At 47.8% G+C, this 18,837-nt stretch overlaps 1 protein-coding gene across 1 annotated transcript; it reads left to right on the forward strand.

Moving 5' to 3' along the window:
• The first annotated feature begins 85 nt into the window (after positions 1-85).
• On the forward strand, positions 86-7,057 carry AKR7A2 (aldo-keto reductase family 7 member A2). Its single transcript, XM_004314448.4, has 7 exons — positions 86-465; positions 3,448-3,635; positions 3,812-3,916; positions 4,648-4,744; positions 4,992-5,091; positions 5,679-5,808; positions 6,628-7,057. Exons 1-7 carry the CDS (start codon positions 138-140, stop codon positions 6,787-6,789), a joined length of 1,110 nt encoding a protein of 369 aa, XP_004314496.2. The 5' UTR covers positions 86-137; the 3' UTR covers positions 6,790-7,057.
• Positions 7,058-18,837: the final 11,780 nt, after the last annotated feature.

The following is an 18,837-nucleotide window of genomic DNA, read 5'->3' on the forward strand; positions in this document are numbered from 1 at the left end:
CCTCTTGCGCCGCGCACTTGGCGGAAGGTCCCGGGAGTCGTGGCGAGCGAGCGTATCTTGCGTGAGGGGGCGCCGCGCTTCTCCCCATCGGCAGGGAGGCGGGGCCCGAGGCGCCGCAGCGCGCAGGCGCCGACCTCATGCTGAGCGCCTTGTCTCGCGCCGTGGCCCGCGCCGCCGTCCGCTGCGCTCGTACCCCCCGGCCACCCGAGGCTCGCACCGCCGCCACCGCAGCCGCCATGTCCCGGGGCCCGCGGGCCACCTCAGGCTCCCCTGTCCGGCCCGCCACCGTGCTGGGCACCATGGAGATGGGGCGCCGCATGGACGCGCCCGCCAGCGCCGCGGCAGTGCGCGCCTTTCTGGAGCGCGGCCACACTGAGCTGGACACGGCCTTCATGTACAGCGACGGCCAGTCCGAGAGCATCCTGGGCGGCCTGGGGCTCGGGCTGGGCGGCGGCGACTGCAAAGGTAACTTCTGGCGCCCGCGCACCGACCACCTGTCCTCTCCCTGCACCGTGCAGTGCAGACCCGTCCCGCAGGACGCTGACCCGACCCCAGCCACGCGCCCGCCGCGGTCAGGGCCGACAGCTTCGCCCCGCCCCTGGGGCGCCCACCTCCCCTGGCCATCCCGCAGCTCTGTGAACACCCCGCGCCTCAAGTCCCTTGCACATCCAGCCCCGACAGCTGAACAGCGTTTTCTCCTGACCACCTTCCCCTCCGCTTCTTCGTCTGGGGATTGCAACTCGGTAACCCCCGAGCCTGATCTAGTCCTTGGCTTCCTACCCCAGTTGCTTTCTTAGTGCACCTCTCTGCGGCACTGGTCTCCAGAGTTATGCTGTACCCCCCTCCAACCCTGCCAGGTGCCCATAACTGGTCCCCAGGCGCTCTGCCTATGCCCCTCTCCCCATTGTCCTCAACGCCCATGCGCTCCCCGAGAGCCCTTTTCTCATCCAGGTCTTTCATCAGTCCCCAGACTTTGTTCTGTTCAGTTGGCAGTACTCCTGGCTCTCTCAGGGAGAGCTGCAGCATTGCCGTAGACCGGGCTGGGGGAGCAGGGGTGGTGGGTTAAAGAGTGGGGAGGCGTGAGAGACAGGGTAAGGCTTTTCTGTCCACTCCTGTAGCCCTATGCCAGCTTCTTATGGAGCTATAGGAGGGAAAGTGTCTCTAACCCACCCGCAGAGAGCTCAGAGTCTAGTGGGGAAGATTGAAGCAAATAATTGCAGAGGAGCGTAGAAGAGGAAGCACTTTTAGGGAAGGCATGATGGGGCCAGGCAGAGGCCCTAGGGAAGGCTCAGAGAACACTGAGGCTGGGCCTTCAAGGAACAATAGTAGTTTGCTGGGCAGAGCATGAGTCAAAGTGTTATGAGACGCTGAGAGCATAGCTGTGCCAAGACTGGTGTGTGGGTGGCCAGGAGGCAGGTGTGCTTGAGTGGAGGATGTGTGTGTGGAGGGACGGTCCCTCATCAGCCTGATGCCACTGGAAGTGCCTAGGAGGGTGCCTGGCACATGGTGGGACCCAGTGAAGTCAGCTGATACTATTACTGCCACACTCTGCCTCCTCTTTTCCATGCTGAGACTCTTTCTTCCCAGCCCTTGTGTCAGGGGCGTCCTCCTCTGGGTCCTCCTTAGATTCATAGCTTGGTGGATCTGGAGGAACAGACTTGGGAATGTGCATCTCAGACCCACACTCTCTAGTTCACCTGGGTGCCTCTCGTGACTAAGGAAGATTTTATTCCTGAATTGGTTTCTCCCCCTCCAGTCCTTCCCTGCTTCCTTCTTTGAGGCCAGGCACTCACAGAGTCAAAGTCCTCAGGTCAGACCCGAGGCAAGGTTCACACCAAGAATGCAGGGAGATTGAGAAATGTGGGGAATGGAAAAAATCTGGACGAGAAGCTGAGAGACTTGGTCTCTCCAACATCCAAGTGGTCTGATGACTCCCTCCCCTCTGGATTACTGAGTTGCGTTTGCCAGATATGGAAAGTGCAGGATCCAGAGAGCCAGCGTTCTTTTTTTTTAATATATAAATTTATTTATTTGTTTATTTTTGGCTGTGTTGGGTCTTCATTGCTGTGCGCGGGCTTTCTCTAGTTGCAGAGAGCGGGGGCTACTCTTCGTTGCGGCGCGCGGGCTTCTTATTGTGGTGGCTTCTCTTGTTGTGGAGCGCGAGCTCTAGGCATGCAGGCTTCAGTAGTTGTGGTGGGCTCAGTAGTTGTGGCTCGCGGGCTCTAGAGCTCAGGCTCAGTTGTTGTGGCGCACGGGCTTAGTCACTCTGCAGCATGTGGAATCTTCCCCGGCCAGGGCTCGAACCTGTGTCCCTTTGATTGGCAGGCAGATTCTTAACCACTGCGCCACCAGGGAATCCCCCAGAGAGCCAGCATTCTTTATAGCACTTCCAAGCTGCTTGCACAGCAGAACACTCTTGTTCTCATGGGGAGTGTGTCTCTGCAGTGGGTATGCAGATGTGCACGCTTCCGGGAGTCTGGAAGGAGAGGGGGGAAACTGTCACTGCCTTCTGCTCATTTTGCCTTCTACCTCTCTCTCAAATGGATCTGCCAGTGGTTATGTTCAGCAGCTGCATCTCTTTCCTGAATTCCTGCAGCAGCCTTTTTACTTGTCCCCCTGTCTTCAGGCCTGCCCCCTCGACGTCTCTATTTGGCAACCAGAGCGAACACAGCTGACCAGTTCACTCATAAAACCTTTGAATGATGGTATTTGAGAAAACCCGTTGGGATTAGGTCTGGACCCCCTTCTCTTGTCTCACATACCACTGCTCCCTGCCTGGAGTTTATAACTCAGAGTTGCACGTATGGCCTTCACGTACCGTGCTTTCTTGCCTTTGTGACTTTGTCCAAGTTCCCATCCTTCGGAATGTGCTTCCCACCCTTCCTTGTTGGCTGGGACTCTTCTTTTTTTTTTTTTTTTGGCCGTGCTGTGCAGCATGCGGGATCTTAGTTCCCCAAACAGGGATTGAACCCATGACCCCTGCAGTGGAAGTGCAGAGTCTTAACCACTGGACCACCAGGGAAGTCCCAGGATGCTTTTTTGGAGACTCGTGGGGTCAGGAAGCCCTTCCTGGAATTCCCAGGTTGGCCACATACGTCTCCTCTGGGCTCTACTGCACTTACATATTGTAACGTCACCTTCTAGCTTGTGACCTCCTTGAGGGCAGAAATTGAGTGTTTAGTTCATCTCTGTGCGCTTGGCCTCTACTACAAGGCTTGACACAGCTAGCAGTTTGGTGACTAATATAGCAGCAGTGAACATTGGGAACTCACACATGAGACATTATTGAATCCTCATGCTCTCCCTGTGAAGACAGTTCCATTGTTATCATCCCCATTTTATAGATGAGAGAATTGAAACTCAGAGAACTTAAGTAATTTAGCCAGGGTCACATGGCTAGTAAGTGGTTACAATAAGTTTCTTAACCATTACATTCTTCCCACAAAGTGAAAATCGCTACCAAGGCCAATCCCTGGGAAGGGAAGTCGCTGAAGCCTGATAGCCTCCGGTCCCAGCTGGAGACGTCACTGAAGCGGCTGCAGTGTCCGCACGTTGACCTCTTCTATCTACATGCACCGGACCACGGCACCCCTGTGGAAGAGACACTGCGTGCCTGCCACCAGCTGCACCAGGAGGTGAGGGCAGCCCCCCAGCTCCTCTGCTTGGCCTGTCGTTGCCCAGGAGAGTGGAGGCTCCAGGGCTGTCCCAGAGCAGAGCTGGGGACAGACCCCACTCCCAGGGTCCCCAGCCAGTCTCTCCTTCCTGGTGTTCTGGGCTGCAGTGGGTTCTGACCTTGGCCTCTCCCCCGCAGGGCAAGTTTGTGGAGCTTGGCCTCTCCAACTATGCCGCCTGGGAAGTGGCCGAGATCTGTACCCTGTGCAAGAGCAACAACTGGATCCTGCCCACCGTGTACCAGGTGAGGCCGGGGCTGCAGAGGCCTCTGTCTCCTGGGTGCCTGCTGATCCCGGGTCCCCGTGGCCCCTCCCACTCCCCCCCAATGTCCCCCCCCCACCCCATGCCCTCTCCATAGCAGCCACCCCCCTGCCTCCCCTGCTCACAGCCTGCAGATGGCTCCCGGGTACCCTCAGCCTGGCAAACAGGCGCCTGCTCTCTCCGGCCCAGGCTCCCCTTCCTGCCTGCTTCTCCCTCTGCAGTCAGCCTGGAACACTCCTCCCTGCTTCTCGTGGGAACGAGTGCCCAGGTCTCGCTTAGATGCCTCTTCCTGTGGAAGCCTTTCCCAACAGCCCAGCGGGGCCTCCCATCTCCAAACCCTATCTTCATACATTGAGCAAGTATTTGGGAGAATCTGCTATGATCACCGAACCCACCTTTATGTGATCACCTGACCTCTGTCTTTGTTTTTAACTTGACTCTAACGTCTCTTGGAAGCAGAGACCTTGCTAGATACGCTGGTGTTTGGGAACTCAGTGTCCAGCACACAACCGGCGCCTACAGATACGTGGCGAATGACATATCCCGTCCACTGTCCCTTCCTGGGGCCCAGCACCATCTCCCCATCGCCCAGCCACCACTGGTGATGTTGGAAATCATTGCTGAAGTCCTGGGCAGGTTTTGACTGAAGGTTTTTGAAGAAGACTGGGGTCCCCTGACCCGTGCACCCTCTCCAGCTGCCCCTTCTGCCCGCAGGGCATGTACAACGCCACTACCCGGCAGGTGGAGACAGAGCTCTTCCCCTGCATCAGGCATTTTGGACTGAGGTTCTACGCCTACAACCCTTTGGCTGGTATGGGATATGGGCTGCTGTGGGGACGGGCTCCCCTCCCAGGTCCCGGGGGGCATTTCTGGTCCTGTTTCTCCCTATTCCTGACCCGGGGGCTACCCGGCCCCAGACCTGGGAAGCAGAGAAGGGTTTGACAGGAGGCTGGGCTGGGTCCTCCATCCCTCCGGGGTCCCCCACCATCACCCCCACTTCCGGTCCAGAGCAGCCTCTGGGAGCAGTGCCAGGGGATCTGATTACAGCCTTCCCTCAGGGGGCCTGCTGACCGGCAAGTACAAGTATGAGGACAAGGACAGGAAGCAACCTGTGGGCCGCTTCTTTGGGACCAATTGGGCAGAGATCTACAGGAATCGGTGAGCTGGGGATGGGCTGCATCAGGGTGGGAGGAGTGGGAGGGGGTCCCCTTTATCTGAAATGGAGGAGTTCTAGGCTGCTTTCCTGGGTCTCCAAGCCGCCCCTTGCTGCCTGGACCTACCTCTTTTGATTCCTAGAGGAATTATGAAGCCCTCTATAGGGTTTCTTCTTGCTTTCTTGGGACCTCCGTGAGGAATGAGGATCCCTGGACCTTATGCCAGGTCTTCCAAGGCATCGCTCCGCCCCGAGGAGTGCTCGTCACCTGCAGATGGGGAAGGAGAGGGCCCTGGATGGAGGCTCAGCAGTCCTGGGGCCGAGCCGTACCCCTGTACTTGCTGCCTGTTTCCCTAGGTAAAGTAGGGGCAGGCTTTGAGTCCTCAGGGGTAAAGATGTCATTGAGGTCTCTGGTGAGGGACCCAGCATCCTGGGTGTTTCAAGAAAGCAGGAGACCCATTGCTAGAGGGGATACCAGCCCCTCCATGCTGCAGGGTTGGGGTGAGCGCAGCTGTCCTGTTTGACTCTTAGCGGTGGCCCCCAGTGTGACCCCATGGTCCTGACCCCTGTGCTACCCTCCCCACCTGCTCAGCTTCTGGAAGGAACACCACTTCGAGGCCATTGCCCTGGTGGAGAAGGCCCTGCAGGCTGCGTATGGCCCCAGTGCCCCCAGCATGACCTCGGCCGCCCTCCGGTGGATGTACCACCATTCACAGCTCCAGGTAACCCCTCGTTGCTGGAAGCCCCACTTCTTCTCCCTTCGGGAAGCCAGCATTACCTTCAGGTGATTTCTAAGTAGTTTTTCCCTCTGAAATTTCTCTTTGTTCCAGTTTTCATGGCAGCCTTCCTGTTGTTCTGAGTAGCTGTCCAAGTGCCAGGCCCTATAATGAGGGCTTTCCTAACATGGATTGAATTATTACTTAGGCCTGATGAAGTGTGATTATTCCAGTTTTACTGATAAGCAAACTGGGGTTCATACAGCTGTGAAAGGGATAGAAAATTATCACAGGTTTGACTGTAAAACCCCCTGGTCTGGCTCCTCTGGGGGGAGGTGGGGTTTCCCTCTGTCCTTGGTGTCCCCTGTCTTCCTGGCTAAAATTTTTCTCCAGCATCAGCCTTACATAGTTGCATCGTCTCTGACATGTATATAGTAGGTTTTCAATAAGTGGGAGCTCAGTGCTTTGCATAATTTCTCATTCCCATAGCCACGCTGAAAATTGAGAAGATTTGAGTCTCAGGGGGGTTAGATAGCTAAACCTAGTTTACACAGCTGCTGAGTGGCAGAACTGGGCTCTGAACTTCGGTCTGAATGAGGATGAGCAGTGTGGCAGCAGGAGGAAAGAAGACAGGGTTTGGGGTCACATAGTTACAGTTGTTGAAGGTACCTTAAGTGCTTTCTAGAACTATGTAGAGTATAAAGTTAAAAAATCAGGTCCCAAGTTTTGGCGGGGGCAAGGCTGTGGGTGGAGTGGGGGGAGCATGTGTGACCGGGGTCACTGTGGTGCGCTAGTGTGTTGACGTCTGGCCATCTCCCCTTGCAGGGTGCCCACGGGGACGCGGTCATCCTGGGCATGTCCAGCCTGGAGCAGCTGGAACAGAACTTGGTGGCCACTGAAGAAGGGCCCCTAGAGCCAGCCATCGTGCAGGCCTTTGATCAGGCCTGGCACCTGGTTGCCCATGAATGTCCCAGCTACTTCCGCTAGGCCCCAACACAGCTCAAGCTGCCCAAGGTTTCTTCCTTTTCTGTCACCTCTTCTACTCTCTCCCCCTGGCCGGTCTTTGCCTTAAGCTGATTTAGCATGGTCTTTCTCCATTGTCTGGATCCATGCATTATTTTTCTAGATCCCTGCCTCACTCCCAGTTGCCTTCACAATGTGTAAAGGCTGGGGCTGAGCCCCATTCATGCATTTCCCGTCTGAATAAAGCAGGCACTTGACCTGGCTGTAGCCCAGGCCCGGAGTGAAGCCCACAGATTTGTCTCCTCAACTGCTTACGACTTGTTTCCACTCTGCCTGGGGGCTTCCTGCCAAAGGGGTAGAACCATGAGCTGGAGTCGTCTAAAGGCAGAGGCAGTGGGAGGGTCTTCCCAGCCTCCTGCCCTGAACCCAGCCTAACCCCTCAACAGCCAGGCTGCAGGTGGCCCTCACGCTTCTACACGCGACAGAAGAAAAGAGGGTCATATGCCCTGAGGTAGATTTTCTCTCATTCAAAATTACCTCATTAAATACTTAGAAATGGAATAATTTGGGCAAAAACCTACTGTTAGCGTCACCACGAAGAAGAATAAAACCTTCCAGGATGCTGTGGGACATTTTAACACACACTCATTTCAGCAGCGGCTTTACTCTTAGCTAAAGCCTCCTTTCTTCTGGTCTTCCACAGATTCTCAGCTCTGCTGCTGGGCCTCCTTTTGGTGGGAGTGGGCGTGGGCAGCCAGGACCCCCATTTCCCTCAGCAAATCCCTACCCCAAGTAAGGGCACCCAAGTCTGGAGAAGAAATGAAATCCCAGGTCCAGTGGTTGCTGTTTGAACATTCCCAGGACAGAAAAATCACACCCTGGGCGAGAGGTAGGGTGTGGGCCAGGCAGCAGCAGTAGGCAGCATTTGGACCAGTCTCTTCAAGTGATGAAAGGGGCTCAACCTGGAAATGCAGACAACCACCAATCAAAGACTTTGTTCAAAGGAGTCTCCTTCTAGAAGGAGACACCTTTCAGATGAAGTTTTATTATTTGGAGTGAAGACACCCTCCTTTGTCTTCACCCATAATAAAATGGATGCTTCCGCAAGTGGGGTAATATCAGTTATTACCCCACTCATGTTAATAATAGTATCAGTTATTGTACAACAAGCCACCCCAAAATTGAGTTGCTGAAGTTGACAAAATCTGAAATTGACCTAATAAGATTCAGTTCAAGCCCTATCAAAACCCCAGCTGGATTTTTTTTTTTATACAGAAATTGGCAAAATTTTTAAAAAATTCATATGGAAATTTAAGGGATACAGAATAGCCAAAACAAATTTAAACAAGAACAAAGTCCTCCAATTCCTGATTTCAAAGCTTACTACAAAGCTACAGAATAAAAGCAGTATGGGACTGGCACAAGGGTAGACATATAGATCGATGGAACAGAATTGAGAGTCCAGGGCTTCCCTGGTGGCGCAGTGGTTAAGAATCTGCCTGCTAATGCAGGGGACACGGGTTCAAGCCCTGGTCTGGGAGGATCCCACATGCCGCAGAGCAACTAGGCCCGTGAGCCACAACTACTGAGCCTGTGCGTCTGGAGCCTGTGCTCCGCAACAAGAGAGGCCACGATAGTGAGAGGCCCGCGCACCGCGATGAAGAGTGGCCCCTGCTTGCCATAACTAGAGAAAGCCCTCGCACAGAAACGAAGACCCAACACAGCAAAAATAAATTAATTAATAAACTCCTACCCCCAACATCTTCTTAAAAAAAAAATAAAAATAAATTTAAAAAAAAAAAAAAAGAATTGAGAGTCGAGAAGTAAGTCCATAATAGCTAAAAAATAGAGACAGCCCAAATGTCCATCAGCTGATGAATGGATAAATAAAAAGTGGTATATCCATACCATGGACTATTATTTGGCGATAGAAATGAAGTAATGAAACATCTACAATGTGGATGAACCTTGAAGATGTTATCCCAAGTGAAAGATGACAGTTCCAAAAGGCCTCATATTGTGTGATCTGATTTGCGTGAAATGTCTGAAATAGGCAAATCTATTAGAGACAGAAAGTAGATTAGTGGTTGCCTAAGGCTGAGGGGGGGGTTGGGAGGAAATGGAGATTAACTGATAATGAGTACAGGTTTCTTTGGGGGGTGATGAAAATGCTCTAAAGTTGATTGTGGTGGTTGTACAACGCTGAATACACTAAGAAGAAAAAAAACATTGAATTGTACACTTTAAATGGGTGTATAGGGACTTCCCTGGTGGTGCAGTGGTTAAGAAATCACCTGCCCATGCAGGGGACACAGGCTTGATCCCTGATTCAGGAAGATCCCACATGCCGTGGAGCAGTTAAGCCCATGTGCCACAACCACTGAGCCTGCACTCTAGAGCCCGTGAGCCACAACTGCTGAGCCCACGTGCCACAACTACTGAAGCCTACGCGCCTAGAGTCTGTGCTCCACAACAGGAGAAGCCACCACAATGAGAAGCCCGTGCACCACAACGAAGAGTAGCCCCTGCTCACCGCAACTAGAGAAACCCCGTGCGCAACAACAAAGACCCAATGCAGCCAAAAATAAAAATAAATAAAATAAGTGGGTGTATAATAATGTGGATTATGCCTCAATAAAGCTGTTTTTTTTTTAAAAAAAAAAAAACCACACACACAGTCATTTAGCTCAGAAGTCTGCTGTTTGGCAGGGCTCAGTGGGGAATACTCATCTGTTCCCCTGTGTCTGAGAAGTGCCATTACAGCTGGAGGCTAAAATCACCTGCAGGCTAATTCACATGTCTTAACAATTAATGCTGATTGTCAGCTGTTGTCATCACTTACATGTGACCCCTCCATGTGGCCTGGGCTTCCCCACAGCATGTGCTGCTGGCTTCCAAAGGCAGGCATGCCTCTTGCCTCATGGAGGAGTGTCTGAGTTATGTTGTAAAAAGAGGATGTGAGAGAAACAGATGGTCATCTTTGGAAGATAAACTCTTTCTCAGGGAGCAATGGTCCTATGTGGTCAAGTCAAGAAGATGAGCCACTTGACTGGTCAGGAGACCTTTAGTCCCGAGTGTCTCCATCAAGGATGCGTCATCTGCTAGGTCATTTCCCATCTGTTAGATCCTTTTGGGGAGGGTATCTCATACATATTTGATGGTCACTTGAATTCAGCCATTTCATTACTAAAGAGCTTTTTCTTTTTTAATATTATTTATTTATTTATTTTGGTTGCATTGGGTCTTAGTTGCAGCACGCAAGATCTTTAGTTGTGGCATGTGGACTTCTTAGTTGTGGCATACAGACTTAGTTGCAGCATGAATGCAAGATCTAGTTCCCCAGCCAGAGATCGAACCCAGGCTCCCTGCATTGGGAGCATGGAATCTTACCCACTGGGCCACCAGGGAAGTCCCTACTAAAGAACTTTTTCAAAAGACAAAGGAACAGAGTTGGATCTGGAAAGTGACAAACATACTTAACCAACCTCAAAAACTAGAGACTTGTGTACCATATAGAAGACCAGAAAAATGAGTTGGTATAGATTTTGTATACTCGAATCAATGTGACAGGAAGGGGACTCCTGAAGTTAAAGGCTCGAGGGAGGGCATCTGGCTGACCTATGTGCTTCCTCTGCATTCTGGCCTGCTTGTTACTAGTGGTTGTGATGGTTAATTCACCAGTGTCTCAAATTTGCATTCTGAATACATTTTAGAAGCAGTAAGGAAGGTCGGAATGTCAAGATCCTTAATTGCTTATGAGAAAATACATTTCTCCATATGTTTTTATTTTTTTAATTTTTTTAACACCCCTTCTGCCTCAGCACTCTTCTAGGTATAATAAAACAACCCTGACTTTCCCAACTTTCACACAAGAAGCTTTTTGAAAATCTTTATTGCTTCCCAAGAATCTTTCCAATTCCACATTGGAGAGACTTGTACTTAATAACAAATGCTCTTACTAGGGACATTAATAGTAATAGTAAATACCAGTTGTTAAAGAATTTTCTTGTGGTTGTTATCAAAGTGGAAAATGGCATTGTAGGAGTAGAGAATGATCAATGAATATACGAGTAAGTCAATATTCTGTAGTCTCATGATAATATAAGGAAAACTTAATTCCACTGTGGTCTGTATCAGAGGTCAGCAATCTTTTCTGTAAAGGGCCAGGTAGTATTTTATATTTTGTGGGTGTCAGTCCATTTGGGCTGCTAAAACAAAATACAACAGATTGAGTAGCTTATAAACAGTAGACATTTCTCAGTTTTGGAGGCTAGAAGTGTAAGATGAAGGCATCAGCAGGTTTGGTGTCTGGTGAGAACCTGCTTTCTGGTTCATAGGCAGCCATCTTCTTGCTGTGTTCTCATTTGGCAGAAGGGGTAAGGGAGCTCTGTGGGGTTTCTTTTATAAGGGCACTAATCCCACTCATGAGGGCTCCACCCTCATAACCTAAGAATTTCCCAAAGGCCCCACCTCCTGATACCATCACTTTAGTGATTAGATCAACATGTGAATTTGTATAGTGACTATTATAAGTGCCACCCAACCAATTAGTGGATTAGCCCTAAACTAACCCACAAACATTCAGTCCATATCAGCAGGCCATATGTTCTCTGTTGCAGTGATTCAACTGCCTTTGTAGTGAGGAAGCAGCCACAGGTGATAAGTAAATAGATACGGCTTTTTTCCAAATTTCCAATAAAACTTTATTTGTGAAAACTGGCAGTGAGTCAGATTTGGCCCATGGGCAATAATTTGCAGACTCCTGGTCTATACTGTATGAATTGAATTACATAGTGATAGAGAGCTTCTAACAGTGAAATTGTAAGCCAGTTGCTCTCAAAATGTGGTCTCAGGGCCGGCAGCATCAGCATCAGCATCCTTGGGGAACTTGTTAGAAATGCAAATTACTGTGCCTCATGCTTGGCCTACTAAATCAGAAACTCTAGTGGGTGGGGCCCTGCAATTTGTTTTAAGCAGCCCTTCAGGTAATTCTGATGCACACTTGTTTGAGAACCACTGTTGGTTTTTAATTTAATAAGATTATTTTTAACAAACACTGTGATGCACGAAGATTTGTAAGTATATATATGGCCATTGCAAAAACATGTTTATCTTCATTGTTGAACTTTATAACAGAATTTAAAATACCATTCACAGTAGTGTCACCTTCAACAAAAAGAACTTCCAAAAGCTTTACTTTGATTCCATGAATTGGGTGGAAAATTTTTAATTATTATTGGAATTGACTGGTTTTCTATTTGAAGTATCTGACACTGATACAAAACTGGCATTATTTTCTATTTGTGAAGTATTTCTATTCTTTTTTTTTTTTTTTTTTTTTTTTTTTTTTTTTTTTTTTTCAGTACGTGGGCCTCTCACTGTTGTGGCCTCTCCCGTTGCGGAGCACAGGCTCCGGACGCGCAGGCTCAGCGGCCATGGCTCACGGGCCCAGCTGCTCCGTGGCACGTGGGATCTTCCCGGACCGGGGCACGAACCCGCGTCCCCTGCGTCAGCAGGCAGACTCTCAACCACTGCGCCACCAGGGAAGCCCAGTATTTCTGTTCTTGATACCACACATCAGCAGCTGCTGCTTTACTCCTCTGACATGCATAAGAAACCGTAGAATGAAAAATGAGCGAATTTAATTGAGAAGAATAATTGTATAATCTAGATCAAAAGTTATACGTGAGGACTTCCCTGCTGGCACAGTGGTTAAGAATCCGCCTGCCAATGCAGAGGACACAGGTTCATGCCCTGGTCTGGGAAGATCCCATATGCCACGGAGCAACTAAGCCCGTGCGCCACAACTACTGAGCCCGCACGCCACAACTACTGAAGCCCACGCGCCTAGAGCCCATGCTCCGCAGCAAGAGAAGCAAGCCACCGCAATGAGAAGCCCGCGCACCACAACGAAGGGTAGCCCCCACTCGCTGCAACTAGAGAAAGCCCGCGCGCAGGAACGAAGACCCAACGCAGACAAAAAAAAAAAAAAGTTATACATGATAAGAAAATGGACTTCCTACATTGTACAAGATAAATCATCATCTTTCACAACTAAAGATCCCTCATGCCGCAACTAAAGATCCCGCATGCTGCAGTGAAGATCCACGTGCCGCAACTAAGACCCAGCGCAGCCAAATAAATATTTTTTCAAAAAAGATAAATCATCATCTTCTGACACAATCTTCTACTTTAAAAATTAGCAGTTATTTTGAGATGCTCATGCCACTTGTCTTAGTCTGTTTGGGCTGCTATAACAAAATAACATAGACTGGGTGGCTTAAAAAACATTTATTTCTTACAGTTTTGGGGGCTGGAAGGTCCCAGATGGAGGTGCCAGCATATTCGGAGTCTGTGAGGGCCTCTTCCTGGTTGGACAGCCTCTTTTTGCTGTGTCCTCACATGGCTAAGGAAGAGATCTCTTGTCTCTTCCCCTTCTTCTGAGGACACTAATTCCATCACGGGGGTGCCACTCTCACACCTGATCTAAACCTAGTCACATCCCCAAGGCCCCACCTCCCAACACCATCACTTTAGGGTTAGGGTCTCAACATATGAATTTGGGGGGGATACAGACATTTAGTCTGTAACACCAGTTCAGGTTTGTGTTTTCTGCTTTTCATGTGGCCGGTGGTGTTGTTACATTCCCCATGGTAGATGGTAAATGTTAATGGATATACTACAAGCAAATGATACGTTTATTATCAACTTTCTTGAGAAATGGAAATCTAGTATTTAATATTTGATTAGCTAGGCATCTGGCCTTTCCGAACTGACAATTGCTTTGGCTCTGATCCTTTGGCTAACCCTGTTAGAATAATAGCTGTTCTGTGCTGATGCGCAAAGGCTGAGAAAAAAGCCTAGGTTTATGCTGAGGTTGAGGGAAAAAAGGATTCTCCCTAGAGGTTCCCCTCATGTAAAGTTATATTGCTATGGCTTGTTGTTAAAGGGATTGGTACTATGGCCTGAAACTGAACTTAATATGAGAGCTTTTGAGTATTTTGTCTGGCATACAGTGGTGATTCCCTTACTGAACTGCCTTGTTGATTAGTGCGTTTAGAATTATTTCCGCAAGGTGCAAATGCTTTGATGTGCTGGTTAGAAGCATTCATGATCCCTATGGAATTGCCTCCATAAATTCAGCAGAAAGCGTTAAAGGGGATTGCCTGTATTCCAAAGTCTTTACAAGTCAAAGAATTGTAACAGTACAACATACAGGAGAGAAAAAAGTACCCTCCTCATTCAAGGATTGCTACAATGCTGTCTCTCAGTTTAATAGCCTTATCTCTGAAAAGAGACAGTTGTGCTTGGCAAATCATTGTGGACAAATGGGGTTTAAGTAAAAAGTGGCCACTCTTGCTCCATCAGCAGTGAACATGGGTGATTGAATTGTTGCCACTACTGGCACTTGGTATGTGACCCTGGATTTTGCTGAAGTCTTCTTTCACCTGGCAGTGTATGCAGTACACATTCTCTTCCTTTCACTGGGTTATTTAAGATTCACCTGTATTATTTCATTAATTGGGCAAAAAAAACACTTGTACAATAATATATGCTAATAGATGTCCAAACATCCCATTACAATAATGAAATTAAGCAGTATATTCCGATAGTGACCCCCTCATTGCATGCTATCCAAACACAGCTGGATAAAAATGAACAGGTCTCAAATGAGGACAAATCCAAGCCATATCCTTTAAGTAATCTTTATGTGGGGCTATTTAAGTAGCTTCCAAAGGCATTTCACAGCTTGTATAAGACAAATTATTACCTCATGGCCCCCAAACATGAAGGATAAAGCCTAACATTGCGAAACCTGAGGACAGCACATTCTAACCTGGAAATTCTATTAAATCTTCTGTATCAAGGTATCAGATAAACGTCTGAATGTGAAAGGAGCCTCCTAAAGTAAGAAAGCTTTGAAAGTGTTCTAGATGGCAGCAAATCAAGCTCTTCTTTTTATCCCATTCAAACCCCAAAGAATTATAGGTATTTATAATAATCACATCACTGCTTAGAGGCTTTGGCATTTAGACACTGCTGGTATTTGTTGTCCCCTGAACTTTGAACTTGATCCTTCTGGTGCACAGTGCATACCCTCTGAGCTAATCTATTACTAGAGGCTAATAAAGAAATTGTCTTATTTAAAAGGAAGCTCTGGGGACTTCCCTGGTGGCGCAGTGGTTAAGAATCCACCTGCCAATGCAGGGGACATGGGTTCAACCCCTGGTCCGGGAAGATCCCCCATGCTGCGGAGCAACTAAGTCCGTGTGCCACAGCTACTGAGCCTACGTTCTAGAGCCCACGAGCCTCAACTACTGAGCCCACGTGCCACAACTGCTGAAGCCCACGTGCCTAGAGCCTGTGCTCCGCAACGAAGAGAAGCCACGGCATGAGAAGCCCGTGCATCACAACGAAGAGTAGCCCCTGCTCTCAGCAACTAGAGGAAGACCGCGGGCAGCGACGGAGACCCAACGCAGCCCAGAATAAATAAATAAATCTATTTAAAAAAAAAAAAAAGGAAGCTCTACCTGCTGTATAAAATAAATAAATAAAAGGAAGCTCTAATTCTCCAGTTCAACATTCTCATCCTTAATAAGTTCTTTCTGAATCAAAACCATGTAAGTTGGGTCATGTCCAAAAAAGAATTATTGTGATGTATTAGAAGATCCAGTCAAGGACAAAGCCTGGTCCTTAGGTATTTTCATGAATAAGCAGTTGTCCACCCTATAGAGACAGAGAATATCTCAACTTCTGCTTTACCCAGATGAATGGCGCTATGGATCCTTAGGTACAAGACTTGTCCAGTGATAAGAAAGCATGATTCAGACAGTGGAGTAATGTAGCCACCAACCATGATGGTAAACTAATTGGTTTTTTAAGTTATTTTAGTTTTACCTATTCTCATGGGGAATGTATCTCATTGTGGTTTTAATTTGTGTTTAGGAATAATATAAATCTTTAACAACCAGGTTTATTGAGGTATAACTTACATACAATAAAAGTCACCAATTTTAAGTGTGTAGTTGGTCCCTTATGCTACTTTGTAGTCAATTACATCCCTCAAACTCTGCTCCTAGAAACCACTACTCTGCTTTCTGTCACTATTAATTTGCCTTTTCTAGAATTTTATAAAAGTGGAATCATGTAATACATAGTCTTTTGTGTCTGGATTCTTTCACTTAGCATGATTTTTTTTTTCCCTGCCACGTGGCATGTGGGATCTTAGTTCCCCGACCAGGGATCAAACCTGTGCCCCCTGCAGCGGAAGTGTGGAGTCCTAACCACTGGACCGCCAGGGAAGTCCCATAGCATGATATTTCTGAGATTCATCCATGTTGTTGTGTATACCAGTAGTTCATTCCTTTTTATTGCTGATTATATCATATTCCATTGTATGGGTATACCACAAGTTAATTGGTTGTTTCCGGTTTGGGGCTCTTGTGAATGAGCTTACATAAACATTTGTGTGTAAGTATTTGAACGTATGATTTTATTTTTCTTCGGTACACATCTAGAAGTGGGAGTGCTAAATCATATGTAAAGTGTATTTGTAACTTTATTTTTTAACATGCCAAAATGACCTCTGCTTACAGGAAGATGAAATAGACATACTTTTCCTTATTCCTCCTACTAAGTACAAATAAAAACCCTGGACACCATGCATAACACAAACATGAGAAGACTCTGAAAGGCAGAAAGGAGAACCCAGCCTAGCTAGGGACCTCAGTACCCAAGGAATGACAGAGGTGAGTTTCCTAAGTTTTCCTTTTCCTTATATATCCCTAACTCAGAGCTGACAAAGCCAACAACGTGGAAATGCTGACTGACATAGACAGAAAAAGCCCCAACAAAAGCCTGCTTTCTCTAGCCAAAGAACTAGGAAAGGGGCATCCTGGCAAGACAGAAAAGTGTACTCCAGCCAAACGTCATAGAATAAAAACTGTGGCCTCCCTTACTATCACTCATGCCAGCAAATACTGAGAAAAGAAGGAAGTGGTGCAACAATTTTTCAAGTGCTGAAAGAAAAGAATCATCAACCCAGAATCCTGTACCCAGCAAATATGTCCTTCTGGAATGAAGGGGGAATCAAGACATTCTCAGATGAAGAAAAACTACAACTTTGTTGTCAGCAGATCCACACTAAGTGAATAGCTAAAGGAAGTTCTCTAAACAAACAAACAAACAAATAGAAAATGATGAAAGAGGGAATCTTGGAGCATCAGGAAGGAAGAAAAAACATGGTAGCAGAATACAGGTAAATAAAATAGGTCTTCCTTCCCTTAAGTTTTCGAAATTACATTTGATGGTTGAAGCAAAAATTATAACACTGATGTGGTTCTAAATGCATGTAGAAGAAATATTTAAGACTATTATAAACAGAGGAGAGTGAAGGAATGGAAAGGGAGTTAAGGTTTCTACACGTAAACTTGTAAAATGATGCCACCAGTTGATTGTTGCTCTAGAGCAATCTTAAAGAGCGATACAGGTACTTCCCTGGTGGTGCAGTGGTTAAGAATCCGCCTGCCAATGCAGGGGACATGGGTTTGATCCCTGGTCCGGGAAGATCCCACATGCCATGAAGCAACTAAGCCCGTGTACCACAACTACTGGGCCCGAGTTCCACAACTACTGAGCCTGCGTGCCTAGAGCCTGCGAGCCACAACTACTGAAGCCCACATGCCTAGAGCCCATGCTCTGCAACAGGAGAAGCCACCACAGTGAGCAGCCTGTGCACCACAACGAAAAGTAGCCCCCGCTCGCCGCAACTAGAGAAAGCCCGCGCACAGCAACAAAGACCCAACACAGCCAAAAATAAATAAATAAAATAAATAAATTTATATTTAAAACATCTATACAAAGAGAAATACTCAAAAACACTGTAATTAAATCAGAATATAATTCTTTAAAAAATGTTCAGTTAACCTACAGGAAAGCATTAAAAAAAAAAAAAAAGAAACAAACAAAAAACTGAGACTAAGGAATTCCCTGGTGGTCCAGTGATTAAGACTCCATGCTTCCACTGCAGGGTGCCTGGGTTCGATCCTGGTCGGGGAACTAAAGCCATGTGGTGTGGGGGGAAAAAAAATAAAGAGAATAAAACAAAACCAAAAATAAAATGTGAGACTTAAGCCCTAACTTGTAAATAATTACATTAATGGTAAATGGCCTAAATATATCATTTCAAAGACAGAGCTTAGTAGAGTGGGTTTTAAAAAATGACCTTATGGGCTTCCCTGGTGGCGCAGTGGTTGAGAGTCCGCCTGCCGATGCAGGGGACACGGATTCGTGCCCTGGTCCGGGAAGATCCCACATGCCGCAGAGCGGCTGGGCCCGTGAGCCATGGCCGCTGAGCCTGCGCGTCTGGAGCCTGTGCTCTGCAACGGGAGAGGCCACAACAGTGAGAGGCCCACATACCGAAAAAAAAAAAAAGACCTTACTACATGCTTTCTACAGAAACTCACTTAAAATATAATGATATAGGCAGGTTGAAAGTGAAAGGATGGTGAAAGTTATATCATGCAAACATTAATCAAGAGCAAGCCAACATGGCTATATAGGTATCTAAGAAAGTAGACTTCAGAACAAAGAAAACTATCAGAGACACAGAGGGACATTATATAATGATGAAAAGAGTCAACCCATCAAGGAATAGCAATCCTAAATGTTTAAACACCAAAGAGAGCTGCCAAAATATGTGAAGAAAAAATTGATAGACATGAAAATAGAAAGAGATAAATCCACAATTATAATTGGAGGGGACCTCCCTGGTGGTCCAGCGGGTAAGACTCTGCGCTCCCATTGCATGGGGCCCGGGTTCAATCCCTGGTCAGGGAACTAGATCCCACATGCCGCAACTAAAAAAAAGATCCCACGTGCCACAACTAAAGATCCCATGTGCCACAACTAAGACCTGGTGGAGCCAAAATAAATAAATATTTTTTAAAAAAATTTGTAATTGGAGGGCTTCCCTGGTGGCGCAGTGTTTGGGAGTCTGCCTGCCGATGCAGGGGACACGGATTCGTGCCCCGGTCCGGGAAGGTCCCACATGCCGCGGAGCGGCTGGGCCTG

This window comes from Tursiops truncatus, chromosome 1 (genome assembly GCF_011762595.2).
Source record: "Tursiops truncatus isolate mTurTru1 chromosome 1, mTurTru1.mat.Y, whole genome shotgun sequence".
NCBI classification, from domain to species: domain Eukaryota; kingdom Metazoa; phylum Chordata; class Mammalia; order Artiodactyla; family Delphinidae; genus Tursiops; species Tursiops truncatus.

Bases quoted from the DNA above. Each gene is read 5' to 3' on its own strand.
- AKR7A2 (XM_004314448.4), top strand. From the start codon at position 138: ATGCTGAGCGCCTTGTCTCGCGCCGTGGCCCGCGCCGCCGTCCGCTGC. The intron at 466-3,447 runs GTAACTTCTGGC...CTTCCCACAAAG, and splicing joins GGGCGGCGGCGACTGCAAAG to TGAAAATCGCTACCAAGGCC. The intron at 5,092-5,678 runs GTGAGCTGGGGA...CCACCTGCTCAG, and splicing joins GCAGAGATCTACAGGAATCG to CTTCTGGAAGGAACACCACT.